Source organism: Cynocephalus volans, chromosome 5 (assembly GCF_027409185.1).
Source record: "Cynocephalus volans isolate mCynVol1 chromosome 5, mCynVol1.pri, whole genome shotgun sequence".
Classification (NCBI taxonomy): Eukaryota; Metazoa; Chordata; class Mammalia; order Dermoptera; family Cynocephalidae; genus Cynocephalus; species Cynocephalus volans.
In genome coordinates, this window is record NC_084464.1 from 65,289,594 (window position 1) to 65,315,257 (window position 25,664).

The following is a 25,664-nucleotide window of genomic DNA, read 5'->3' on the forward strand; positions in this document are numbered from 1 at the left end:
GTTCACAGACCAACTCAAGTCTGTGTATGGTTTATAGAAACTGCACGTGAAAGAGGCGAAAAGCGGAAACGAGAGAGATTTAACCCTCAGAGAAACAGGTTAAAGTAATTTTTATTAGGTTTTGTTTGTTTGTTTGTTTTTTGGTGGTGGTGTTGGTGGTGGCTTTTTGGGGGGGCGGGGGGAGCTCAGCTTCAGCTCTCCTTCAGCACGAGAGGAGGCTGTGGGTTGCGGACTCAGGGCTGCAATGAGCAGTAATTGAGCTTGAGCTGAGCCCGAGGTAGCTTTCTCCTCCCGGTGTCATTCCTGCAGCCTCCAATGCCCGGTCCCTAGTTCCTCGGCCGCCTCTCTTCCCGGTGCAAAACCGCCTGTCAAGACGGCAAAGCCACCGCCGAAGTTGGCCGGCATACGACTCCGGAGGCATTGGCTCAGTAACTTTTCACGTCATTTTCTGCTCCGGAGTCCCTTCTCGCGTCTCCGCGCCGCCTTTCGCACCGCAAACCACAAGTGCTCATGGGGCAGGCGAAGAGGAGCTTGCAGCACTGAGCGGAACCGGACTGGAGCCCGTGATGTCCGGCACCAAATTGGAGGACTCCCCCCCTTGTCGCAACTGGTCATCTGCTTCGGAGCTGAATGAAACTCAAGAGCCCTTTTTAAACCCCACCGACTATGACGACGAGGAATTCCTGCGGTACCTGTGGAGGGAATACCTGCACCCAAAAGAATATGAGTGGGTCCTGATCGCCGGGTACATCATCGTGTTTGTGGTGGCTCTCATTGGGAACATCCTGGGTGAGTCTCCTCCTGGGCAGCCCTCCCAAGGGCTGTCACCTCCCTTCGGCCCAGGCTGCAAAAGCTCTGAAGACCCCTCGCTTCCCCTGGGAAGCAAACAAAGAGGTCGCTGCTCTCGGGTGGGGTTTACTAATAAAAAGAAAATTTAAAAAGTTTTCTGATTTTACGAATCGGGACTGAGCCCTGGGATGGTTATTCCTTTTTCTGCAGGGAGAAGAGGGAAACCGCGTCTCTTTTTCTAGCACTTAGCTGACAAACGCAGGGAGAGGGGCAGCGACGGGGATCTTCAGGTGGATTTTGTTGATTGGGGGTGGGAGGTGGGGGAGGGAATCGCTCATCCTTTCGTGTAACATGGCTGGGTTTTTCAGAGTGAAGAGAGGCAAAGCTTGCAGAATGCAAAACTGCGCCCGTGAGAAGCAAGCTCTGTTGAAGTCACAAAGCATTTGTGAGCTAGGTATTTTGCCCTTTGGCAGGAGATTTAGGCTCCCGTCCAGACGTGGCTATGAAGGGGCAGGGAGTCGAGACCGTGGCAAAGCAGGGAAGTGCACTCACTCACGGAAGCTGAAATGAACAGGAACCATGCCGGGAGCAAGGAGAAGGAGGGGCATAAGAAAAGTACCACAGAGATCTCAATCCTCCGTCATTCATCCATCCATCCATTCAACGGGTGCATGTAATTTTTTTATTTTTTTATGTTTTTCAGAGCGTTCTTTTTGCCAGGCTCAGGAAATATTTGTGTCAACCGATTCCTTTTTTTCAATGATGAGGTTAAGCTTCCTCTAGGAGCCGTCCATCTGTCCCTGTGTAGGTCCGTATGCAAACGCATTTTTCCTATCCCCCTCCCCACCCCCCACAATTTCTGAGGGTTGGGAAGGGGGTGCGGTGGCCATATGGTGACTGCGGTGATGGAGTTTATTAGGGCAGAAGGGAATCCACTTCAAGAAAGAAAGGTTTGGAAGGGAGGGATGACTTCAAACGATTGTGAATGGAAGGAACGTGTACCTTAATGAATGGAGAGTGGGAGGCTGGGAGGCATTTCAAATGCAGAGGGCAGTGTGGAGGAAGTGTCCGTTGAAAATGACGGGAGGAGACCTGTGAGACTAGGAGAAGATGCTTTTGATTTTCAGCTATAAATAAGAGAGAAGGTGAGGGAGGTGAGATAGGCTGGGAGGCTTTCAAGTCAAACGCAGAGAATTTGTGGCTGCAATGGAGAATGATGAGGAACTTACTAGGCTTCCAACACCAACCTGATTTTTACCTTCTCTCCTAAGTGTGTTGATCTGGGTAGGAAGCGTACAAAGTCATCTCTCACCAATTCAGCAGGCAGAGTAGCTGATAGTATGTGACTGAGAGGGATTGTCCAGAGTCAGTAAAATATTATTTGATAAAATAGGTAACCTTTGGGAAATTTAGTTTGCTTGTTCTATATTATTTTTAGACTATTTTTATTTTATTGATTTTTTTTTGAAAGTAAAAATAAAGTAAATATTCTTGGGATAGAGACAAAGTGTATGAATGTAGAAAAACACATGAGTAGGGCTCTTGTTATAAGGATAAATCTGGTGATAAAAATGTCCTTCTTGTTTCCCTTCTTGTCATTCACCCTTAGAGTTACAACTGTTAAGGCACATGGCTCCTAGCATAGTAACATTTCACTGAATTATGCCAGCATTTTCTGATAAGTGAGTAATCAAAACTGAACTTATATTGAGTACCTACCTTGTGCTAGACCCCTTCACATACACACTCTCACTTAAACCTCAATAACCCATGTTAAACAGAAGTAACAAGACTTAGAGTAATGAAATGACTAAAGAAGAGATATGACTGAGATTCAGTTCCATTTCTTCTGACTTCAGATCCATTATTCTCCATTTTTATTCCACTCTACAGCTAGAAAACATAGAGAATGGCTTCTCTGTTCCTGATTGTCTGCAAACCTACTGGATGTGCTTCCTACTCTCCCCTGCATCTATGTCAACTGCCAATAAAGTACCATGGGGGGTTATTGGCACCATCATTCTCTCCATCAAAAACCTGTATAGAGAGGAATGTGATTGCTTTGCAGAAAAAAAAAAAGGCATGTTTTACTAGCTACAAACCATAACTATTTCCTTTCCCTAATTTTATTTAATTTCAGGCTAAATCTTTGTGGTAAAATGTGCTCTTCACTGCTGTTATTTCATTTTTTCTTTGCACAGACCTGTGATGCATAGTCTTCATATCCTAACTGCATAGTTTAGGGATACACATTTGCAGCCTGGAGAGTTTTACTTTCAAGAAGGAAACACCACTACAGTAAGGATACTTGTTTCATGTCAAGGAAGAAATCACTGTCCACAGCCCCAAGTGCTGAAATTGCTAATTCCATTCAGCTTAAAAAGGAAGATTTACTCAAAGCACTTTGCTCTCAAGATACTGACAGCTATTTTTCTCAGGACTGAATAACAATGAAGTCCTTTCTCACTGAACTGAAACCCATTCTTTACTGACATATTCCCTGAAAGTTGATGAGTTTTAGGTTTGACATTTAAACAAATGAGCAGTGTCATTACTCAGAGACAACTTCCTGCTCTTTGATGTCACTGTCAAATTTGCAAAACGGATTAGATTGAGAATTGCTTTTTTGCCCCTCTGGTATAAGTAATTTTATGTAGAGAGTGGTAGGACAAGGAGTCACATTATTTATGTAAGATAAAGAGTTAACATTAAGTATGAAGGTGAATTACCACAGTAATCACTGACCTTTCAGGTCCATTCACCATTTGCACTTTCATGTAACTGACTAGTTGTTTGACTTACAAAAATAATGCCATCAGTTAGAAGTAATTTCTCCCACAATGTTCTTTTGTGAAGTGATGTAACAGGATATGCTCTGAGCAGAATAACAAAGTCTTGGTCATCTGCACCTCTTTTTCTTCTCCCCATAATCACTCTCTACCATTATGCCCTCTTTCCACTATCACATGGTCCTTCTAGAGATAGACAGAAGTTTTCTGGAAAAAAGATTGACAAACTCATTCACAATAAGGCACAGATTAATTTAATGGGATTTCATGAATATTTGAATTCTAATAAAAATCCATATGCATATCTAATTGTGGAATTTTAAGTCCTGGGAAGGAGCATAGGGTAAGGTTCTTTTTGGAAGGAGAGTTTTTCAGTAGCTTCAAAATAATGCCACATATAACCTATTTCTAAGTATGTCTTGTACTATAGCCAAGTAAATGTATCCACATAGTTGACCAGTACATTTTGAGCATTTTGAGTATATTTTTAAAATTAATATATATATGAGGGGGTACTGTTGGGAAAACTCAAAGGAATATGTTTGATAAAATTTTTACTCCTGATTCGTTGAGTGGAAATTGGAGAGAGAGATGTGTTCTACTCAGTTCAAATGTTATATACCTGGATAAAATGTTCAATTTCTACCTCTCTTACTTCTGCATTCAAACATATCATGTTTAACCTGGTATGTATCTATATTCCCTGTTATTGTCTCCATATGAAAAATGGGAAAAACATCCAATAAATGTAGACATCAGTCCAGCTATGCTTCTTGCTCCTTGTGTGACCATTAGCAAGTTATCAAACTCTCCAAGTCTGATTTTTTTCTAGTTGCAAATTAAGGTTGATAATGTCTGCCTTGTACAAACTTTATCAGGTTATAATATATAGATACTCTCTCTATACATATAGAGACAAAACACATTTTATCTTGACACATAGTAGACACCAATTAATGTCAATTTTTATCATTTCATTTCCACTGCTGAAATCTCTTCCTGATGTGGTTTGTAGCCATCTTCTGCCTCCATGGCCAGTCTGCATCTCTGTAGCTCATTACAGCCTATACTCTAGGCTTTTTCTCAATTGAGTGTTCTCCTAAAAGGTGTGAGTAAAATGCAGTTGGTACATGGCACTCTCCACTTCCATACCAGCTTCACCACCCATCCCCTCTGCACTGACTTCTTAACACTGCCTTCCTACATCTCCAAGAAAGTCATTCCTAACTACTGGGACAATTTTCTCTCTTTTCCCCTCAGCTTAAATTTGCCTGCACTGGGTCCTATTCACTTTAGCTTTTGAGTTGTTGTTAGTTAAATAATGCAGTGAGAAGAGGACTTGAAGACAAATACCCTCAAGTCACCTATTTCAAGTCTTTGACTGAACCATACCAGTGAGATATTATTTAACAAAGTTAGCATTCCTAAGGGTGTATGATGTGTCAGAATGCTATAGGAAAAAAGATGAAAAATATTCTTTCACTACTTAAAAACATCAGCAGTGGATGCATCTGAAATTTGGGAAGCTAAGAGAGAATTCAGGGATTTTAAATGCTAACATAGTGGCAGTACATGAAGATTTTCAAATATAATCTATAATACAAAGTAATGAACATTCAGATAAATACATATGATACAATTTAGTATGTATGCTCTACTAAAATCAAACAAATTTAAAAAACTGAAATGTTGTATTTCTATTTGAGTTTTAGTTTTGGCCTCTATAAAATTGGTATTTTTTTTTTCATTATTTCTTTTCCTTATATTTTTTTCAAATATAGGGAGAATCCATTGTCCATTATATGTAAATTACCAGTAACACACATTACACTGCCCATGCTGTTGCTGTTATTTAGCAGACAGTCATTTTAAAAGTTTTCACCAGGATTCTGTTTGAGTCAAAGACATGATTTATCTTATCAGGTAAGAAGAAATGGTTATGGTTTTAGCAAAAATGCAGTCGCATCAGTTTAATTCTCATTCAGATAAGCATTTTTTACGTTCTATAACTAAAAAACACACAACAGCTTTAAAAGTTAATAACTAATACTTCCTTTTACAGTCATGATTTCTATTCATGATTTCTACTGAGTCTTGGCAGAGATGAATAAGGTATTAGCTCTAAAGACTTTTTGTCTCCTGTGTAGAAAAGGATAAGTTTACACATGAAGCAGAATTGGACATTAGGAAAAGCAGAAGAAATGATGTCTGCTAGGCTTAGGAGTGGCAGGAACTTGAAACTCTGCCACTTCCACATCTGATACACAAGACTAACTCTGTAGGAAGCAACCTTATTACAGACAGATATTCTCCCATCCTATTCACCCAATTTACCTTAACTGTTATTAGGTAAATTCTTTAATGGACAATGTGCTTTAACTGAGTTAAATCAACATATTACCTGTGTATGTGTTTGGGTGTGTGTGTGTGTGTGTGTGTGTGTGTGTGTGTGTGCGTGTGTGTGATTTTAAACATTATTTAAACGCAAAGGAAAATGAAGGATATTTATTGAATACTATTTGCCAGGTTCTATATGCCAGGTTTCAATTATATGTATTATTTTATAGATGTCTCACAACAAACTTATAATGAGATTAATAGCTTTATAAGTGAGAAAAAAATAAAATCCAAAGAGCATTCTAACTTGTTCCAAAGTTTAGTCAGACAGTGAGTAGCAGCATTAGGTTTCTAACACGGATGTATCAGATTTCGTGGTCCATGCTTATTTCATTACTTCATCTGCCTCTTTCCGTAGCTTCTAAAGTAGCTTCTGGAGAAGTGCAGAAGAAAGCAGAGAGGGACGGATGCTTAGATGTGCCCTTCAGATGATTTGCAGAATTGTTCTGGCTTGTTGCCATGCTATTTCTCTGATAGACTACAGTTCTTCAGCTGTGGGGATGAGCTCATTTGATAAGCTAATCAAGGTCAGGCTAGGGTTATTTTACAGGAGAAAATTTCAAGGTAAGGTAGGTGCTGCCAAAAATGCTTTTGCCTATTTGAGGGGTGATTCACAGGAAAAAAAAATGTTAGATAGTTGTGGCCAAGGATTATTTTCTTATTGAAAGTACTATCTTTAGACACTATTTAAGACTGAGGTCCTAAACACATAAGACCTCACATAATCTAAAGATCTTTTTATTATTATTATTTCTGTTTTCAAACATAGTGAGGCATTTTTAAAAAACATAATCTATGTTTAGGTAAATCATAATTTTCTATTGATATGAGTAAGTCAATCTTTATATTATATGACAGTGTTCCTAGAGCAGAATGATAGCGTATATGTTCAAAGAAGTATTACCTATCCCAGCAGACATGAAATGACGTTTAGACCCTGACTATGAAATAGTTTGAGATGCTTTTGGATGAAATACATGACAAACAGGGCCAGTCTTTTGAATAGATGACTCTAAGGACTAAATTTGTTCATTTCACCTTTGTTCTCAATGAGAGGTGATCTTTTAACCAAGTAGATGGATTGGATAGATATATAAAATAACTATAAATTCCTTGCCAGTAGAATTATTTTCTCGTTAAAAAAAAACATGCTCAAAATAAATGACTATCTACCATATTCCTAAAATACATTTAGGGATTATTGTTACTGAGACTTTACCAGTAATTTTCTTTAATATTAAACATATTAGAACAATGTTTAATGTGCATATAGTATTTTATTCTTCAGAAGATATTGTTACATATTCTGTCTCATTTAATTTTCACAATGAGTTTATGAGGTAGATCTTATTTAATGAAAAAACTCAAGTGCTGAAGTGATTTAATGTCACTATGAAAGAAAGCATGGGCACACAAAAATGTCAAGTGGCGTGTGTCAGAGTAGGGAAAGCTTGCTAGTTTCCTATATTTCCAGAGGCTAGAATAAAGGATGTAATTTTCTTAGTCTGGATTCAGCTATGCTGTCTTTGATACCTGACTTTGTCAATATTCTGAGGACAGACTCATAATAACCAAATTTACAAAGTTTCCAAAAATAAAATGAAGCATAATTTCAATGTTTTAAATTTTCATAAGAAGTTACTCTTACAAGTCCTAGAATACCCAAAATTCTGTCAGTCATCACAGTCTTTTTCTGTAGACAGAGTTACATGAAGAGTGTTATCGGTCTGAATAGCTAGGCTATACCATAGCAGCAAATAAACCCTGAATATCTCATAGACTTCACACCACAAAACTTTATTTCTTCCTCATTTAACATATGATGTCATTGGAAAATCTGTTTCATCCAGTGACTAATGGTGCAGGCATCCTCCACACAAGGCAGCACATCAACATATGGTTCTATGGTAACCAGCTTCCAAGATGGCTTCTAATGACCTCCCAGGTTCTGGTATAAACACCGTTGTGTAGTCTCTTTCCACATTATGCCATAATTGTTCTGGGTGACCAACAGCATACAGCAGAAGTGAAAGTATGTCACTTTCAAGACTACGGGATAAAAGACTGCAGCTTCTGGCTTGATTGCCCGCTCTTTCTCTTGCTCTTGGATCTCTTTCTCTGCAGGAAATGAACTGCCTTGTGAGCAGCTCACCTAGTGAGGAATTAAAATCTCGAGCCAACAGTCACAGAGAAAATATGATCTGTTAACAACCTCTTAAGTAAGCTTGGAATCAAACCCTTCAGCCCAGATTGAGGCTTGAGATGACTATAACAGCACCTCTACCCTAGCCCATCCCCAGTTTAACTGCAACTTAATAACAGACCCTGAGGCAGAACCATCCAGTTAAGCTGCTCACAGAGTCTTGATACTTCAGAGGCTGTGACATAATAAACTTGTTATTTTAAGCTGTCAAGTTTTGGAATATGTTGTTATACAGCCTCTAAAGTTGTCATGGTAAAGAGTGAATTGGGAAAAAATATACTGCCTCTTAACTACTTTTGCCAAAAAAGCAACATGTGTCAGTCCTGCTCACAATCATTTGGCCAGAACCAATCACATTAGAACCAATCACATTGTATCAACCTAACTGCAGGGAGGCTGGGAGATCTATGGTCTCTGTACAATAGCTAAGGGTATTTTTAACTTGCATAGACTCAGAACAAGGGAATTTAGAGGAACTGAGTATTTAATGGCACACCACTAAGATAAGCTGATAAGTATATCACTCACATTTTGGATTTCTGACAATGGAAGTAACTGATGATATTGAGAGACTTTCTGCCAATTGCTATGCTAGATCTGAGGGTACAAAGATAATAAAATCCAGGAAAGCCACACTCTGGTTGAAGAGACAAACACATAAATAGATACTCCCAATATAATGTGGTAGGTGCTATGATGGATGAGTGCACAGAATGTTGTGGAAGCATATGAGAAGGACACTTAGCTCCATTTGGCGAGAGAGATCCAGGTGGAGTTGACACCTAAACTGAGTTTTAATGGATGAATTCAAGTTACCCAGGTGAATAAAATTGGGTAAGGATGTTCTAAGCAGAGGAAACAACATGAGCAAAATCAAAGAGGCGTGAAATAGCATGAGCTATGAAGAGAATGTTAAGCAACTGGGTAACTTCACTGTAAGCTCAAGTGAGAAGAGTGCAGAGATGAGGCTGAAGCAACAGATAAGGGCTGGCCACAAGAGCCCTGGTGTACCATACTTAAGATCTAAGCTTTGACAATGCAGTTTAAGAGGGAGATGTTAAAAGGTTTTAAGGAGAGTGCCGTCATTGGTTTGTATTTTCCATGAGTGTGTCTGAAGATAACACAGAGAATAAATCCAAAAGGAGAAAGACTAGTGAAGGTTTTCACACTGGAGTTTATGTCATGTTTTGCCTCATCTAATCAAGCTTGCTTTAATGAGGAAAAATAAAAAACCGACAATAAAGGGCATAATCCAAATTCTCTAGATAATTACTTCTGGGAGGCTTTCTACATGCTGCGTAAGGAAGGAAGGGAAAAAAGAAGAAAGTGAGAAAATGAAGATAAAAAGAAATAAGGAGGGAAGGAAGAGAAAGGCAGAATGCATATCTATATAGGAAAAACTGTTGCTGTTTTTACTTTGCTGAATATTCGAGGAGAGAGTTATCTTTAAAATAATTTTTTATTATTTATTTTCTGGAATAGATGCTTATAAATCTTGCATGCCATAGCTCTATTAATATTTTCCAACATTCTGTACAGTATTTCACTAAAATAATTCTTGTAATGACTTACCTATCTGGGTTTCAGTGGGTCACTATACTCCTAGCTATTCCTCACTTTGGCCTTGAAATAATGTTTTGTCCTCACACTGAAATCCAAAAGAGGAAACATTTGAGATCTAATAAAATTTTTATATTATTCAACTAAATCCCCAATTTTTTTCCAAAAGTACCTACAACTTTCTAAATATCCTTATTTGAAAAGTGATTTCAAATGACATTTATGTCATTCAAACAATCAATGAAGATTGTTATATTGACCCCATAGAGAATTTCAGTGAACGTTCTCTACAGCTTGGCATGGTAACACACTTCAAAATTTCTATAACTGTGTATAGCTTAAAATTTTTTATCTGCTATTTCTAGTTCACAATGAAAATGCAGCAGTGATTAAAAATTGTAATATCCTTTTATAGATTCTCAGTGAGGTTTTATTCCTACTCTGACTCTGAAATGAATTTAAAAAGGCATATGGTTTGTAACCATGTGAGGCCATGATTTTATTACTATAGTGCTAGAAATGGGGTCAAAAAACCACTGGCTCTAATTATTTATTTAATCAATTAAGAATGAATTTGATGAGTCATACACTTTGATAGAGAAATATATTTGCCTATAAATAGCATTTCTAAGGCAACTTGTCTCTTAAAATGTGAAGATTGTGCTAATCTTTCTGGGACGGGGTAGGGAGGAACGGTTAAGTGCTTAAGAAACCATTTTGTTATTGTGTGAAACAGTCGACTATTCATTATGAAAAATAGCTAAAAAAAAATCCAATTAGAATAACTTATGCAAAAGTTCTCCAATTTTAGAAAGCTTGAAAACAAAACATTAAGAAATCTTACCAGTTAATGAAGAAAAAGAACTTAATAATTACTGGGACATTTAACTGCTTGGGCTTGATTTACTCTTTGGACAAAAGAAAACCTAGAAAGACCTTGTTTTTTGAAGTCATCAGAGATGGTAATGGTGACTCAGAGATCCCCGAAAGTCAATAAGATTAACCTAGTTTATAAATTTATGTTTTGTTTTGTTTTTCCCCAAGGATAATGAACTTTGCAACTTCTCACAGACAGGAAACCAAACCATCTTACAAGAAAAGAGAAAAATAAAAATTTAAGAACTTAAAAACACAGGCATACCACACACACACACACACACACACACACACACACACACACACACACACACACACACACACACATTTTGGGAATTGTATGACATGAATAATAAGATTATACACCTTAGTTTTTTCATAGAAAATAAAAAGTTGTGTTTGAAACATTAAAAATGCCAAAAACTGGATATAAGTCTTTGAGTTGCTCAAAGTCAAGACATAATTTCAACTATCCCCTGGGTATATGAACTATATTTTAGGGAAGTAAAAAAAAAATAAATACATTAGAAATTAATAAGTTCTTGAATTCATATACATGTAAGAAGGGGCATCCCTTGGGGGACTGATCATTGTAGCATAATTTATTTTTCTTGGACAGAGACAATATACTTTTGCTTTACGATCTTCACAATTGCTAATCCCTGACCCTCCGTGACTGGCTCCTGCTCATCTCACATGTCACATTTTCATGAATATTCTCTCAGAATGCCACATCTGAATTACTAACTCCTCATGTGCTGTGGTAGCATCCCATTCTATTTTCATCATAGGACTTATTACTATTTGAAATTATATGTTAATTTGTTTGTTCATGTTTCTGTTGTCTCCCTTAAGTAAAATGTTAGTTCCATAAGAGTAGTTTCTTTATTTTTCTTGTTTACAGGTGTATCCTCCATGCCTCAAACATGCTAGGAATACAGCATTTCTTAGCTACCAAATGAGTTAAACTGGCTTTTTTTGTTTGTTTGGTTTGTTTTGTTTGTGACCGGTAAGGGGATCGTAACCCTTGGCTTGGTGTCGTCCGCACTGCGCTCAGCCAGTGAACGCACCGGCCATTCCTATATAGGATTCGAACCCGCGGCCTCGGCGCTCCCAGCGCCGCTGCGCTCCCACAGCCGCACTCTCCTGACAGAGCCACAGGGTTGGCCCGAGTTAAACTGTTTTAAATTTACACTAGAAGAAATATTTTAGATATAACTTCATTTTTTAAAATTAGGTATTGTGGGCTTTAAATTTCTTCTATTATAAATATTTAAAATAAAACCTCAATAATTCGAATTACGTTTGTGATTATTTTGGTCTATATTATAAGGAACATACACATTAAAATGAATGTTTTATAATTATTAAAGTAATTATTATGGAATACCATTTGATAAATCTCTCCCTTGACATTACTCAGTAATCTGTACCATGAAATTATCTTGCTCTTCTCATTAAAAGGCAATGAGATTTTCAAACTGGCAGTTTTTTTGTTTTGTTTTGTTTTTCTCTCAAGAAATTTACGCCAAGATCCTTCCAAATAATATGCTATGTTTCTGCAATCACTGAGAACATGTAATATGCAAAGTCTCTACTTAAACTCCTTTGTTTCAAAATAATTCTTAGTTGTCTTTATAAAAGTCTAAGAAGACACTTGACCATCCGTGGTGTCCCAAGTGAGGTAAGAGAGCTGTGACTTAAGGTTACCATGACTCTATACTGTCTGCAATAAAACAGGCCAAACATAGCCCTGCCTGAGCTCAGGATGTTCCATGCCCATAGAAGCTCAGCTTTAAAAATCCTCTGATCTTTCCTTCATCATCACTGATTTACACCAATTCTGAGACTCTGGACTGTGCCAACAATTGGAAAAAAAACTACACTTTCAGGGAGAGCACAATGCTAATAATCAATGGATACTTCTAGATAGTTTATTTAGTAGGGAATAAAGGAAACATGAATCCTTCTGACTAACTCTGGTCCTCAATATCCTGAAATGTCCATCAAATTACAAATTAAAACAAACAAACAAAAACAAAGTGCAATCTTGTCCAGAGAAGGGAGGCATTGCTAATTCTAACAGATTATAGAAAAATTCAACTTGGTTTATCAATATTTCTCATTGTTGTAAATTAATGAATGAATTTGCAGAATTCACAGAATAGGCTTTTTGGAGTTATTATATTGCCACAATTACATAACTCTTCTACAATTGTGCTTGTCATGCACTGTCTTAGTTAATCTTCCAAGAACTAGTGTGATAGGGCCATTGTTTGCTCTTTTTCCCAGGTATTAGAAAGCTACTACTGTGTTAGTTGCCTGAAAAGCTTTACATATTATCACTTGACCTTTCCATTCCTGAACAGTGAGTAAATACAGTGCTCTGTTCCTGATTTTTATTCCTCCTTTTATAGTATGTCTATGCTAGTCTGCATATAATCAGTGAAATTTAAGGCAATCACAAGTTCTCAAGCAGATTTTCTGGTACATGCAAGTGAAAGGGACTTGAGTTCCGTGATGAATCACTATTGCCTCAGTGATATATAAGTCATTGCAGGTAATTGGTCATAGGTACTAGGGGGAAAGAAGACTTGGGAGTCCAAGAGCAAGAGCTGTCAGGCATAGATTTTATCTCTTGATAAACAGGAGTTCATAAGACTGATCTGAGTCAGCAACAATGGAATTTGAAGTCTTGTAAACACATCTTTATCTTTCAAATGAGGGCAAAAGCAACATACAGTAGCAGACGGCTTGGTCCAACTGTAGTAGCAAAAGGCACAAAGAAAAATAAAGCATCCTGAATCAACACACTGATTTCCTAGCACTTATAGAATTTGAAGCTATTTCCTTCTCTTATTTCATTCAGCAACTATTTATTGAACATCACAACATGTAACCTGTTCTATTACATTTTGTGGAGGAAATACAGAAGTGAATGAGGCATGGTTCTTACTTACAAGAAATTTCTAATATTGTAGGGGATCCTAACATGCAAACATTAGACTATAATATGAGGGTTATTCACGAGGCATATGCTAAGTGTTCGAACATGGAAATATAAGTTGGATGTGACTTGGGTTAAGAAGTACTTCTTCACTGAAGAGGTAGCATTTGAGGTATTGCTGACATGAATATAATTTTGAAAAGTTCCAAAGAGTTAAAAAATTTCAGCTAAGTTGATGAAGTAGTAAAAATGAATAATTATGCATAAATCATATCAAAAAGAGTCATTCAAGGAATTCCAGTAAAACAGGCTTTCACGAGCTTTTCTGGATAATTTAAAATAAGAACTTAACCTCTTCTGATGTTTTGCATTGATCCTGCATCATCTTTATTTTGTGGGTATCTGTTAGAGTCTTGTCTGTAGTGTTGAATCATGATGGATTGGATTAAATTAGTTTTCAAATCCCAGGAGTTATTTTTGAATGACTGTGTTCGGATATATCAGACCTTCCTAAAAAAAAAGATTAATCTTGAGCAATGATAAGAATACATTGAAATGATGACATATCAGAAGCTAGAAAACCAGTGAGGTGCCTGTTAAGACTCTTCAGGACAGTGATTATGAGGGTAAAGTCAACGCAATTGAATTGAGTATGGAAAAAGAATGAAACAAATATAAAAGACACTCTGGAAATAAAAGGTGACAATTCATCAGACGTTGGAAATTGATAGAAACAGGAAAAAAAAAAAAAAAACCCTGCTGATTAACAGAAGTTTTTGGCCAAAGAAAGTACAGTTATTGTCTTTTCTTTAACATAAACAGGAAAAAATATATATATATATACGTATATATTTTGATTTAAATATATGTGTGTGTATATATATATACACACACACACAAAATCAAGTGTCATGAGTAGAGGAGTCACGATGAATTTGGCAAAGATGAGTTGAGTTTGAATTGCAGAGTAATATCCATGTGCAGCTGTCCAGAGGGAAGTAGAGCTTGCTCCCCACATGACATTTACAATCAATTTGCTACTGTGATTTTTTTTCTGGGTGGCTCTGCAACCAATATGTACAGTTTATGTGAGAATTACTTAGGCAATGTCTTCTGGAATAATTAAAAGCATGCTGGGTGGGGAATGTAAATCTCCAAATGTGGCAAGACCTTTTTGCCACACTAAATAAATTCATTGGTTAAAAAAAAAAAAACAAAACCACAACCATTTATCGTGTGCCTCTAGCAGCAAACAAAATAGACAAAGCTCCCTCTCTTAAGGAACTTATATTCTAGTAGCGATATTTAGGATATATTTGACAGTAGTACCAACAGGATTTGCTGATGAATTATACATGGGCATAAGAGAAACAGAAAAGTCAACATTTTCATAACAAGTAGGGGGATGGCAGAGCTATTTACTGAGGGACCCTAGGAGAGGAGCAGGTTTGAAGAAGGGAAGGATAGGGAATCAAAAGTTTGGTTTTGGACATGCTTAGTTTGAGTACAGGAAGGTATATGATGGACATTTGAAGGTGAAGTCAGGAGTTCAGGTTAGGAAGTCTGATTTGGTGAAATAAATCTGAGATTTATTACCAAAATGATCTTTTATGTTCATATCATTTTACAATGCCTATAGATATCAAAGACTATAGAAGTAATTGCACAGTGAATAAGTAATTATAAATAATTTCTTTTTTACAGATTATTTTACTCTTGGCTTTGTCCTGTGTAAAATCATCACAGCTATATTTCCTTAAATCTTGAAAAGTATCACCTTGAACCATGCATTAAAAAAAATGTCCAGAAAACAAAATAAACTGGAGTACATGATAAAAATTCTGATCTCATGCCTGACTTATCCAAGTTAGAATTTCAGGGAGTGGAGGCCCTGAACTATACATTTTAAATAGGGACCCAGTCCACTGAATACAAGACTCCTTGCCATAGAGAAAAGTAAAGGTAGGAATCCTGTTATTTGATGGAGGCCACTGGAAAGCCAAGTGCTTTACATTGACAAAAATTCAATTGTACTGGTAAGAAGCTACCAGAGGAGAGAAGATTAAAAGACTGACCTTGAAATAATATCAGGCAGGAAAACAAGAAAACACTGCAAAAATGACCAAGAGGGGGAGTTAGAGGTAACAATGGAAGAAGTAAAAGTTGGGAGCCCAAATATTTTCTCAGTAATAACTTTGAGTAATATACTTAGTTACATAACATTTTAAGTAATCAGTGTACAACAAGTATATTGGTGTAATATATTATGTATTATGAAAACAATACACTTTTTTTTTTTATTATACAACTTTACCAAGAAAAGACATTTTAGAAGTCGGGGATAATAAGTAGAATTTATTGCATAATAGAATCAGTAGTGTAAAATCTTGATCTGTATTTTCTAATTAATGATTTTCTATATGAAGTCAATCTTTCAGAATTAAAATGAATGTTACTTCCTTTCACTGTGTGTCCCTTGAACCATTAAACAAAATCTACACTCATATTACTATACAAAATAAGTATAGTCAATCAGTTGTGTCATGGATTGAATTGAAGGGTTTCCATGAAAATTAAAGATGTTTCACCACACAAAAGCATTGTAAAAGACTGGTTCTGATTTAGACCTAGTGGCTCTGATTTATTAAATCATAAATGTCAGGAATTGATGGTCAGAAAATAGATACTGGAATTAAAGTCTAAAGACATCAAAAAATTTCAGTAATAATATTGAAGACATAAAAAATACTGGAAGAGTAAAGATTAAGGCGAAGAATACAAACTCTCCTTCAAGGACTTATCTACACTAGGATTTTAGAAAAGCAATTTTTTACTGAAGTATTCTTAATCCTCTGTTTAAAAAAAAAAAGGAGGAAACATAAGACTAGAGCAAGTTCCATCTAATCTACTGCAGACAGATGGTTACCTACCCCTTTCTTCAATATATTGGAGTTTGCAAATATTCTATATCCAAAAAGTAGGTGTTACAAAAACATTGTACAAGATTTATAAGGCTTAAGATGTATTTGGATACTGTAGATTAGAGAAAAGACATTTTTATTTTGAACTACAATTCAGATTTGGAATATGTAAGTCTAATTTTTTTCATGTACATTGCATATATGAATATGTTGTCTATACATGGGTACTTAAAATCCTGTGCATGTTTATATATATTTTAAGGAGCTATCAGTGGCATTAGTAATAGATGATTTGAATACTGTTTATATTCAGTTCAAGCTATTCAAATTTAAAGCTCTCATTTTCATTTTAACAAAAAAATTCAGTATCTGTCTTGGCTTTTACTAAGAAAGCTATTATCTTTAACAGTAGGGATGCACACTTTCCTGTACATGGATCCCAAGTTATTGTTTGGTGTTTACTTAGAGTATTGATAATAAGATAAGTATTGATTAACAAACATTTTAAATTCATTCTTCACTAAATCTAATTGGCTTGCTCTTTTGCAGGCAATCTCTAGGTATCACAGTTTACATACTCTGAGTGTAACACAGGAACTGGATATATGTTGCAGTTCGTATGCCCATTTTTATGCTCAACATTATGATTAATCACTTAAAGTTCCATCTTTAGCACTCAGCACGAGTATGAGAAAACATGATCTGTGTTCGGATTTAAGAAGAAAATTTACTGAAGTCTCTTGGATAATGACTGCAAGGTCACAAGGACCAATTCCTTTGGAAGCTCAGGGACAACCATTTTCTTGAGAGAAAATGTCAGCATCCTGCAGCCTGGATCCTAGTGTTCTGCTGAGATCTAATCTGGGGGGTGTGCTACTGTCAACTGGCTATAAACTAAATCTAAATAATGAGAGAGCATTCATTCATTCATGAAACAAATATAAAGAGTCTACTAATTGCCAACTACCCTCCTTGACACTAGAAGGAGCAAAGATCAAAGAGTATCATCGCTGATCTCAAGGAGTTAACAGTCTCATGGAAAGGACAGAAAAGTAAAACAAAACACAATGTCTACTATTAAAGAGATATGAACAGAGCACTGAGATATAGAATACTATATATATATATATACACATATGTGTGTGTGTGTGTGTGTGTGTGTGTGTGTATAATAGCTTTATTAGCACAGAAGATTGAGCATCGGGGAAGTGAATGACAGGAGGGGCAAAAGAAAAAGCAAAAAGAGCCAAAGAGGCAGGACACAAAGGAGTTAAACTTTTGCTATCTCTTGTGTTTTGGTGATCAAAAAAATTTTTGCATTAGAGGTTTATTCCTTCCCCTGCCATTCCAAGTGGCAAACCTTGAAATTATTCACCTTTCTGGCAAGCCATAGTTTATGGAGAAAATCCCTCTGCTCCCACCCCAACCCATTCTCCTGTTTACCTGTCAGACTTGAATAAATTATTATCTCCAAATTTCTCATCACATACTCTAGTCTGGTTTTCTATTATTGCTTTCTTTTTATAGGTTATTCAGAGTTAGCATAACTAATTTCATCATGGTAGGAATACAATACTACCATGTTTGTTCCATTAATGGACTCGTTTAAAACCATTTGCTTCTCTGAACTTTGCATGTTTTTTCCTCCTCTGCTTCTCCCTTATGACTGCTTCTCAGCTTGTTATCACTTCAGCACTGGAATGGAAATGGGAGAAAAATCTCAAGTAGGTTGTCTGCCCTTAGCACTGAGAACAGTTTTTTTGTTTTTTGTGTTTTGGGTTTTTTCCCCTAATAGATTTTAAACTAGTGCCCTAAAAATGTTTTGTTTCATTTGTCTGAATTCCCTTTCTTTCTCATGGTCATAGATAGTTGAGTTAAAAACAAAAATAAAAACAAACAAAAACATTGTCTCTTACACTGCTATTAACTTGACATTATTAAAAATGAGGAGTAGGATCTTACAAATCTTATAATGGAAGTTTGTATGCTAGCTTCAAGGCTTGGGTTTTATTTGCAATATCTTTAAGATACATATAATATTACTGGAGATGCTGGTTATTTGTAAGTTCACCTATTTAAAATTTTGACAAGAGAAAATATTTTATGTTGCTAAGTAACTATGTTACTTCCCTTTAAAAGGCAATAATACCACTTTATTTTTGAACAACAATAGTATAAGAAGTAGAGTTCATTTTAAACATGTATTTTCTTATTATAACCCATTCTGTTTTAAAAATAACAGGTATATTACCTAGAAATCCTGAAAATGATTCAATACACAATTAACAATAGGTATTCATTTTTAAATTACAAATCAAAAAATATATCTGAGATGCTAACTAATCTCTAATTATGTGTTATTCTTTATTACCAAATACCATGGCAATTTAAATTTAATATTAGAGTCCAATTTTCTAAGAAACATGACAAAGTCATAGAAAAAATTTAAGATTTACTTTGGGAGATTCTATTCTGTCCTCTGTTCAGCTTTATAATATTCATTTTCTACAAGTTTGGTATTTAATAATGTGTGTTTGTCACTGAGTAGGCTAGAAGTATGACTCTTGGGACACCAAAACAATGAGACACTAATGACAGGTCTTTATCATTAAATCTGGTACTTCTTTAATGAAAGAGATATTAGCCTCTAGGATTTCTATAAAACAAACAAAAAAATTATGGCTTTTAATAAAAATATAATCATGTGGAAAGATAAAATTAGATTAAAAACAAACATGGAGTGATTCATATAATAACCTAATAATATAGACAGAGACACAGAGACACATTGGTTTCTCTAGATATCATGTTTTTAGCAAAATTATTACCAAATATTTGTGAAAATGATAGTTATCAAGTCACTTGCATTCAGAATTAAGGACAGGAAGAGAAAAGAGTGAATAAAGAGGAAACCCAGTAATAATATAAAACAGAAAGTGTGAATGAACATTAAATGAAAAATCACTACAATGCTGACATTTTTAAAAGACAGAAACATTACAATATGAAACAAGTCAGGGAAGGAAATATCAAAAAAACAATAAAATAAAAGGAGAGGCATCAAAGTGACTTGAGGGCTGACTTGAACTTTTAAAAATGTATTTAGGCATATAAATATGAAGATAAAACTAGAGGACATGGCTTATATTAAAATGGGAGAAAACATAATTGAAACAAGCAGAGAAAGAGTACAGAAAATGCAAAGGAACACAACCCTGTATATCTCAACAATGTCTAAAATGTCAAGAATTTTAAATTTCACTATAGCATAGGGATCTGTATTTAATACTTGTTGCTTTTTTCTTCCCAACAACCACAATCCCCTTTCTTCACATTCCTCCTTCTAACAGCACTACCTCTTCTGCTAGGAAACTGTCTTTTTGCCATTTCATGTAGATGGTGGGGGGTGGGGAGATGGAAGGAACTGTCAATCACAGTACCCCAGCTGCTGGGACCAGAAGTGCCTGACCATCTCTCATGCCCCAACCATGGTGCATGGCACAGGAATGGTAATTTAATCCAAAAGGAAAAAATGATAGTTTGTCTGTTGCGTTTTATATATCACTTATGGGACACAAATGAATTTTTTTTCTCTAAGATTTTGCTACTTGGTAGATTAGTCCTAGAGATGCCTAAGATCTTTTTCTTCACCACATTAAAAAAAAGAAAAAAGAAAAAAAAAAAGATCTATGGTAGGAGCATATGAGACCAGCTTCCAGAGATACAGACAAAGAGATGGAGAGAATCCTAATGATATTTTTTGATCTCTAGATCTGGTCAGACCAAGGTTTTCTCCATCCCTTGTCAGTTACACAAGCTTTATTTTATTTATATTCATTACATTTGAATGGCTATTCTTCAAAGTACTGATAAAACAGGAACCAACCTGTGTAACACAGGTAGTGAGAAGGCAGAAGAAAGAGAAAAATTTTTTAAAGGAAAAAAAGAAAAAAGGAAGAAGAAAGAAAATGAGAAGCTCCGATTTTCTTTCCTGACATAATCTTTACTCCTTATAGATTATTCTTTTCTAAGTTGATGTAGAGACAAGAATGACAAGTGCACTTGATGCCTGAGTGGTCTTCCAGGAAGCATTGAGTGCAGGAGTATGTTGTTGTGTCCCCAGTACTACCTTAATCCTAGCAAAACTGAAACACTAACGCTAAACCCGATCCTGCCTATAGCCCCAACTGTACTCTAACATTAACAACCCTACCTCTAAACCTAACCCCTAGCCTAACGTTAACCCCCAAAGTAACTCTAAGTCTGATTTTAATTCCATCTTCCCCTATCTTTGACCCTAAAACCAATTGTAAAACTAAATCCAAATATACCTCTAAAACTAAGCCTAAAACTAACCACAATCCTGTCTTATACTCAACCTTAAAACTAACCCCAAACCTAACTCTAAACCCATCTGTAACCCTAATATTAACAATAACCCCAAACCTATCTCTCACACTAACTCTAATCATAACCATAACCCTAACTTCAAGTCTAACTCTAATTCCAACCCAAATCTCAATTTTCCCCTACCCTAGCTTTTATCTAAAACCTACCTCAAACCCTAATCATAACATAAATTCCAATTCTACTTCTAACCCTAAATCTGACTCTAAATATAGCTCCAAATATAACTCCAACCAAAAGTCAAAAAGTAACCACAGCTCTTTCTTGAACCCCAGTGCTTAAACTAATGCCAATTCTAGGTATACTCCTTACCCTAATATTATCACCAACCCTATCTATAATGCTATCTAAATATCTAATCCTAATCTAACCTCAGACCGAACTCGAATTCTAATTATAACCCAAATCCCAAACTACCTCTAACCCTAAAAACTAAACCAAGCCATTTCTCTTACCACATGCTAAAACTAACCTCAAGCCTAACTCAAATTGTAAACTTAATTCTATGACCAACCTCAAACCTACCTCTAACCCTGACAAAATACTCAATCCTGTCTCTAATTCCACCCTAACCTCAAAACTAAATCTAACATTAAACATACCCAAACCTTACCTCAAATCTTAACCTTAACAAAACCTTCAATCATACTTGTAACCCTAACCTCAATCCTATCAATAACCCGAACCCTACCCCAACATTAACACTACCCCAAACCCTATATTTAACACTGACCCTAAGTCTCAAACTCCAACCCTATCTCTAACCATATCTTCAACCCTAACCCTAACATTATCCTATTAATCTATCTTTAACCATACATCTAACTCTAAAACTAAACTCAACCTTAACTCTTACCTTAATCCTAAAATTAACCCCAGCACTATCTATAACTCTAATCCTAATGCTAACCCCATACCCACTTCTGTCACCCTAACCCAGGTCTTGCCTTTAAACCAACCCTCACTTTAAACCTATGCCTAACCCCAACTCTGACTCCAAACCTGGACCACCACTTGGGCATATTAGCACCCACTAGAGCTCTGAGTGTAAATGTTTTGATACACTCTCTCCCTACTTTCTCCACTGGTTTGGGTAATGAATGAGGAAATAGTGGTGTGGAATCAGAGTTTTAGAGTTGTTGTATTATTCAGGGTTTCTCCTGCTGCAAATGAGAAAACACAGAAAACTAGTTTAATAACAATACCAGAATGTCAGGGAGTGGGAGAAGGGAAAGAGTTATTTGCTTAAGGAACTAAAAAATCCAGGAATAGATTTCACAGATACCTGGATTAGTGATCCCAATACTGCCATCAGGATCTGGTCTGTCTCTAACCCCAGACTCTTCTCTTCCCTTTTGGTTTATTTTCAAGTTTCCTATGGCAAGGTGTCTGCCAACATTTCAAGGACTACAACATACTAGGATTAACTCCAATGGAAAAGTCTTTCTCTTTTTTTGGTTACTCAAGCCTAAATTTTCAGGATTAGTTTAGATTGAACCCACTTGGCTTTGCTCAGGTCAGTTTCCCATCCTTAACTCATCATGGCTAAATTGAAATGACGCTCTCACTGGCCAGCTTTGAATCACATGCCCACTCCTGGAGACAGGAGCAGAGGAGATCAACGCCATTGGATAAACTTATAAGGAGAGTGGGAAGCCAGGGGTGGGGGATCCCCTAAAATCAAATGAAGTTACTGTTAACAGCAGAATGGGAAATGGATGCTGGAATAGCAGAAAACACAAATGACCGCTACATATTTTTAGGCAGAATTTCACCTGGTGGTCATCTAGCCCAACTTTCTAATTCTATGAATGACTTTGCGATTTTAACCATTTTTTTTTTTTAATGTAACATGCCACAAAGTTGGGAAGGGGTCCACATTTTGCTTTTGAAAATTTGAAGATTACTTAACCAAAGATGTTTATGAAGAGAAGAACTGAATACCTCTGGGAATATAAACAGTGGCCTTCTGTCTCAAGCAATGTAGGTGCTTGCTGGAAAAAAACTGACTCATTACTTTGTTTAATGACTAATTCTTTTTCCATAGAGGCTGCACCATTTTGCAGTCCCACCAACAATGTATGAGAGTTCCTTTTTCTCCGCAACCTCGCCAGCATTTATCGTTCAGAGTCTTTTGGATTTTAGCCATCTTAACTGGGGTTAGGTGGTATCTCAGTGTGGTTTTGATTTGCATTTCCCGGATGCTGAGTGATGTTGAGCATTTTTTCATATGTCTGTTGGCCATTTGTATATCTTCCTTAGAGAAATGCCTGCTTAGCTCTTTTGCCCATTTTTTAATTGGGTTGCTTGTTTTCTTCTTGTAAAGTTGTTTGAGTTCCTTGTATATTCTGGATATTAATCCTTTGTCAGATGTATATTTTGCAAATATTTTCTCCCACTCTGTTGGTTGTCTTTTAACTCTTTTAATTGTTTCTTTTGCTGTGCAGAAGCTTTTTAGTTTGATATAATCCCATTTGTTTTTTTTTCCTTTGGTTGCCCGTGCTTTTGGGGTCGGGTTCATGAAGTCTGTGTCCAGTCCTATTTCCTGAAGTTCCGATGTTTTCTTTAAGAAGTTTTATTGTTTCAGAGTGTATATTTAAATCCTTAATCCATTTTGAGTTGATTTTAGTACACGGTGAGAGGTATGGATCTAGTTTCATTCTCCTGCATATGGATATCCAGTTATCCCAGCACCATTTGCTGAAGAGGCAATCCCTTCCCCAGTGAATAGGCTTGGTGCCTTTGTCAAAGATCAGATGGAAGTAAGTGTGTGGGTTGATTTCTGGATTCTCTATTCTATTCCATTGGTCAGTGTGTCTGTTTTTATGCCAGTACCATACTGTTTTGGTTATTATAGCTTTGTAGTGTAGCTTATACCTGTTCCCCAATGTTCATCGCAGCACTCTTTACAATAGCCAAGAATTGGAACCAGCCCAAATGTCCATCATCAGATGAGTGGATATGGAAAATGTGGTATATCTACACAATGGAATACTACTCAGCTATAAAAACGAATGAAATACTGCCATTTGCAACAACATGGATGGACCTTGAGAGAATTATATTAAGTGAAACAAGTCAGGCACAGAAAGAGAAATACCACATGTTCTCACTTATTGGTGGGAGCTAAAAATTAATATATAAATTCACGCACACACACACACAAAACTGGGGGGGGGGGAAGAAGATATAACAACCACAATTACTTGAAGTTGATATGACAAGCAAACAGAAAGGACATTGTTGGGGGGGGAGGGAGAAGGGAGGGAGGTTTTGGTGATGGGGAGCAATAATCAGCCACAATGTATATCGAGAAAATAAAATTTAAAAAAATAATTAAAAAAAAGTACACCCTGTTGGCATTCAAAAAAAAAATAATGACTAATTCTTTAATATAAATTCTTTTAATCTGTAGTTATCTTCTTCTAATCTATCCACTTGAAGCACATACCCAATTGCATTTACTGGAACTGAGTTTTCTAGTAATACATTCTATGTATCAAAAAAATAAAATGAAAATAAAAACCAATGGACCGTAAATACAAAATGCAATTATGCATTTAAAGATAATAGTGTTCAATATCTCTTACGTGCACTTCAAAATAATTACATTTGTTTTATTTTTAAAAAATTAACAAGAAGATGTAATTAAGGAATAATTTAAAGCTAGGGGAAAAAACTCTTCACTATAATTAATGATTTGAGAGAAATATTATATTAAGATTCCAGGTTTCTCCCGTTTGCATGAATGAAATGAAAAATTCATACGGGAAGGATTTAATCAGCCAATTAAAAATCTAAGTCCATGATTCACCACATACTATCAATGCACTCAGTACCTGAATGAATACATTAAAGAAATCTACATCTTGTGCCGTGAATGGGAATGAGAAATGCACAGCAATTAAGGGTTGGTCTTTGGTGCTAGACAAACCTGGGTTCTGCCACTCACTTCTCCAAGTGAACATTCCCATCCATCAGTTTTCTCCACCTATAAGGTCCACCCCATTGCAGCAATCGAGGAGAAAATGCTTATCATTATGACCCTTTTATAAAAATTTCTCACTGAATCTAATGTTATTTTACTACATATTTTTTCTACCCTTAAAATGTTCTCTTTTTTTCAATTTACTATACATGTCTTTGTGCTTGTGTTCTTGTGTGTGTGTGTGTGTGTGTGTTTATATGGTTTTTGGTTATTTGGAAGATAGAACTCACAAATTCAGTTCTCCTATGGTTGTCTTTAAGTCTATCAATCACTCGGTAAAGTTATCCACTGCTCTTTCTCACTCTGCTCTGCTAATAAGTTTCCATGATTTCATATATCTCTTCATAATTCTCTCGTCTCATTCTCAAAATTAAAAACCATACAGCAATTTCGGATTTTGCCATTCATGACAAAACATTTAGTGTAATTTTGACTCTTTCCATTTGTAATATCAGATCAATATATCTTATGCAATATTATATATTCTATAAATCTTATTTTGTGTAATAGCTTTCAACACCTCATTTGATTTTTGTATACATATTTATAAATTATTTGTTATTTTATAATATAATTGGCTTCAATATTCAACTGTAGTTCATTCATACTTTGTTTTTCTGGTGTTGTAGTCTTAATTTTGATGCATGTATTGATTTTGTGTTCCTAGTTCCCCTTTCCTATCAGAGAACGTAATTCTACTAGCTTTGCAAGTGAACATAAAATTGATCAAACATAAAATTTCCTGTTCATAAAATTTTAAAATCTGATTCTGTACACATAAGTTTTT

At 36.0% G+C, this 25,664-nt stretch overlaps 1 protein-coding gene across 1 annotated transcript in view; it reads left to right on the plus strand.

Moving 5' to 3' along the window:
• The first annotated feature begins 566 nt into the window (after positions 1-566).
• Positions 567-25,664, plus strand: part of HCRTR2 (hypocretin receptor 2) — a 101,802-nt gene continuing 76,704 nt past the window's right edge. Inside the window, exon 1 of the mRNA XM_063098007.1 lies at positions 567-789. Within this exon, the coding sequence (XP_062954077.1) occupies positions 567-789 (223 nt within the window). The remainder of the gene's footprint in view (positions 790-25,664) is intronic.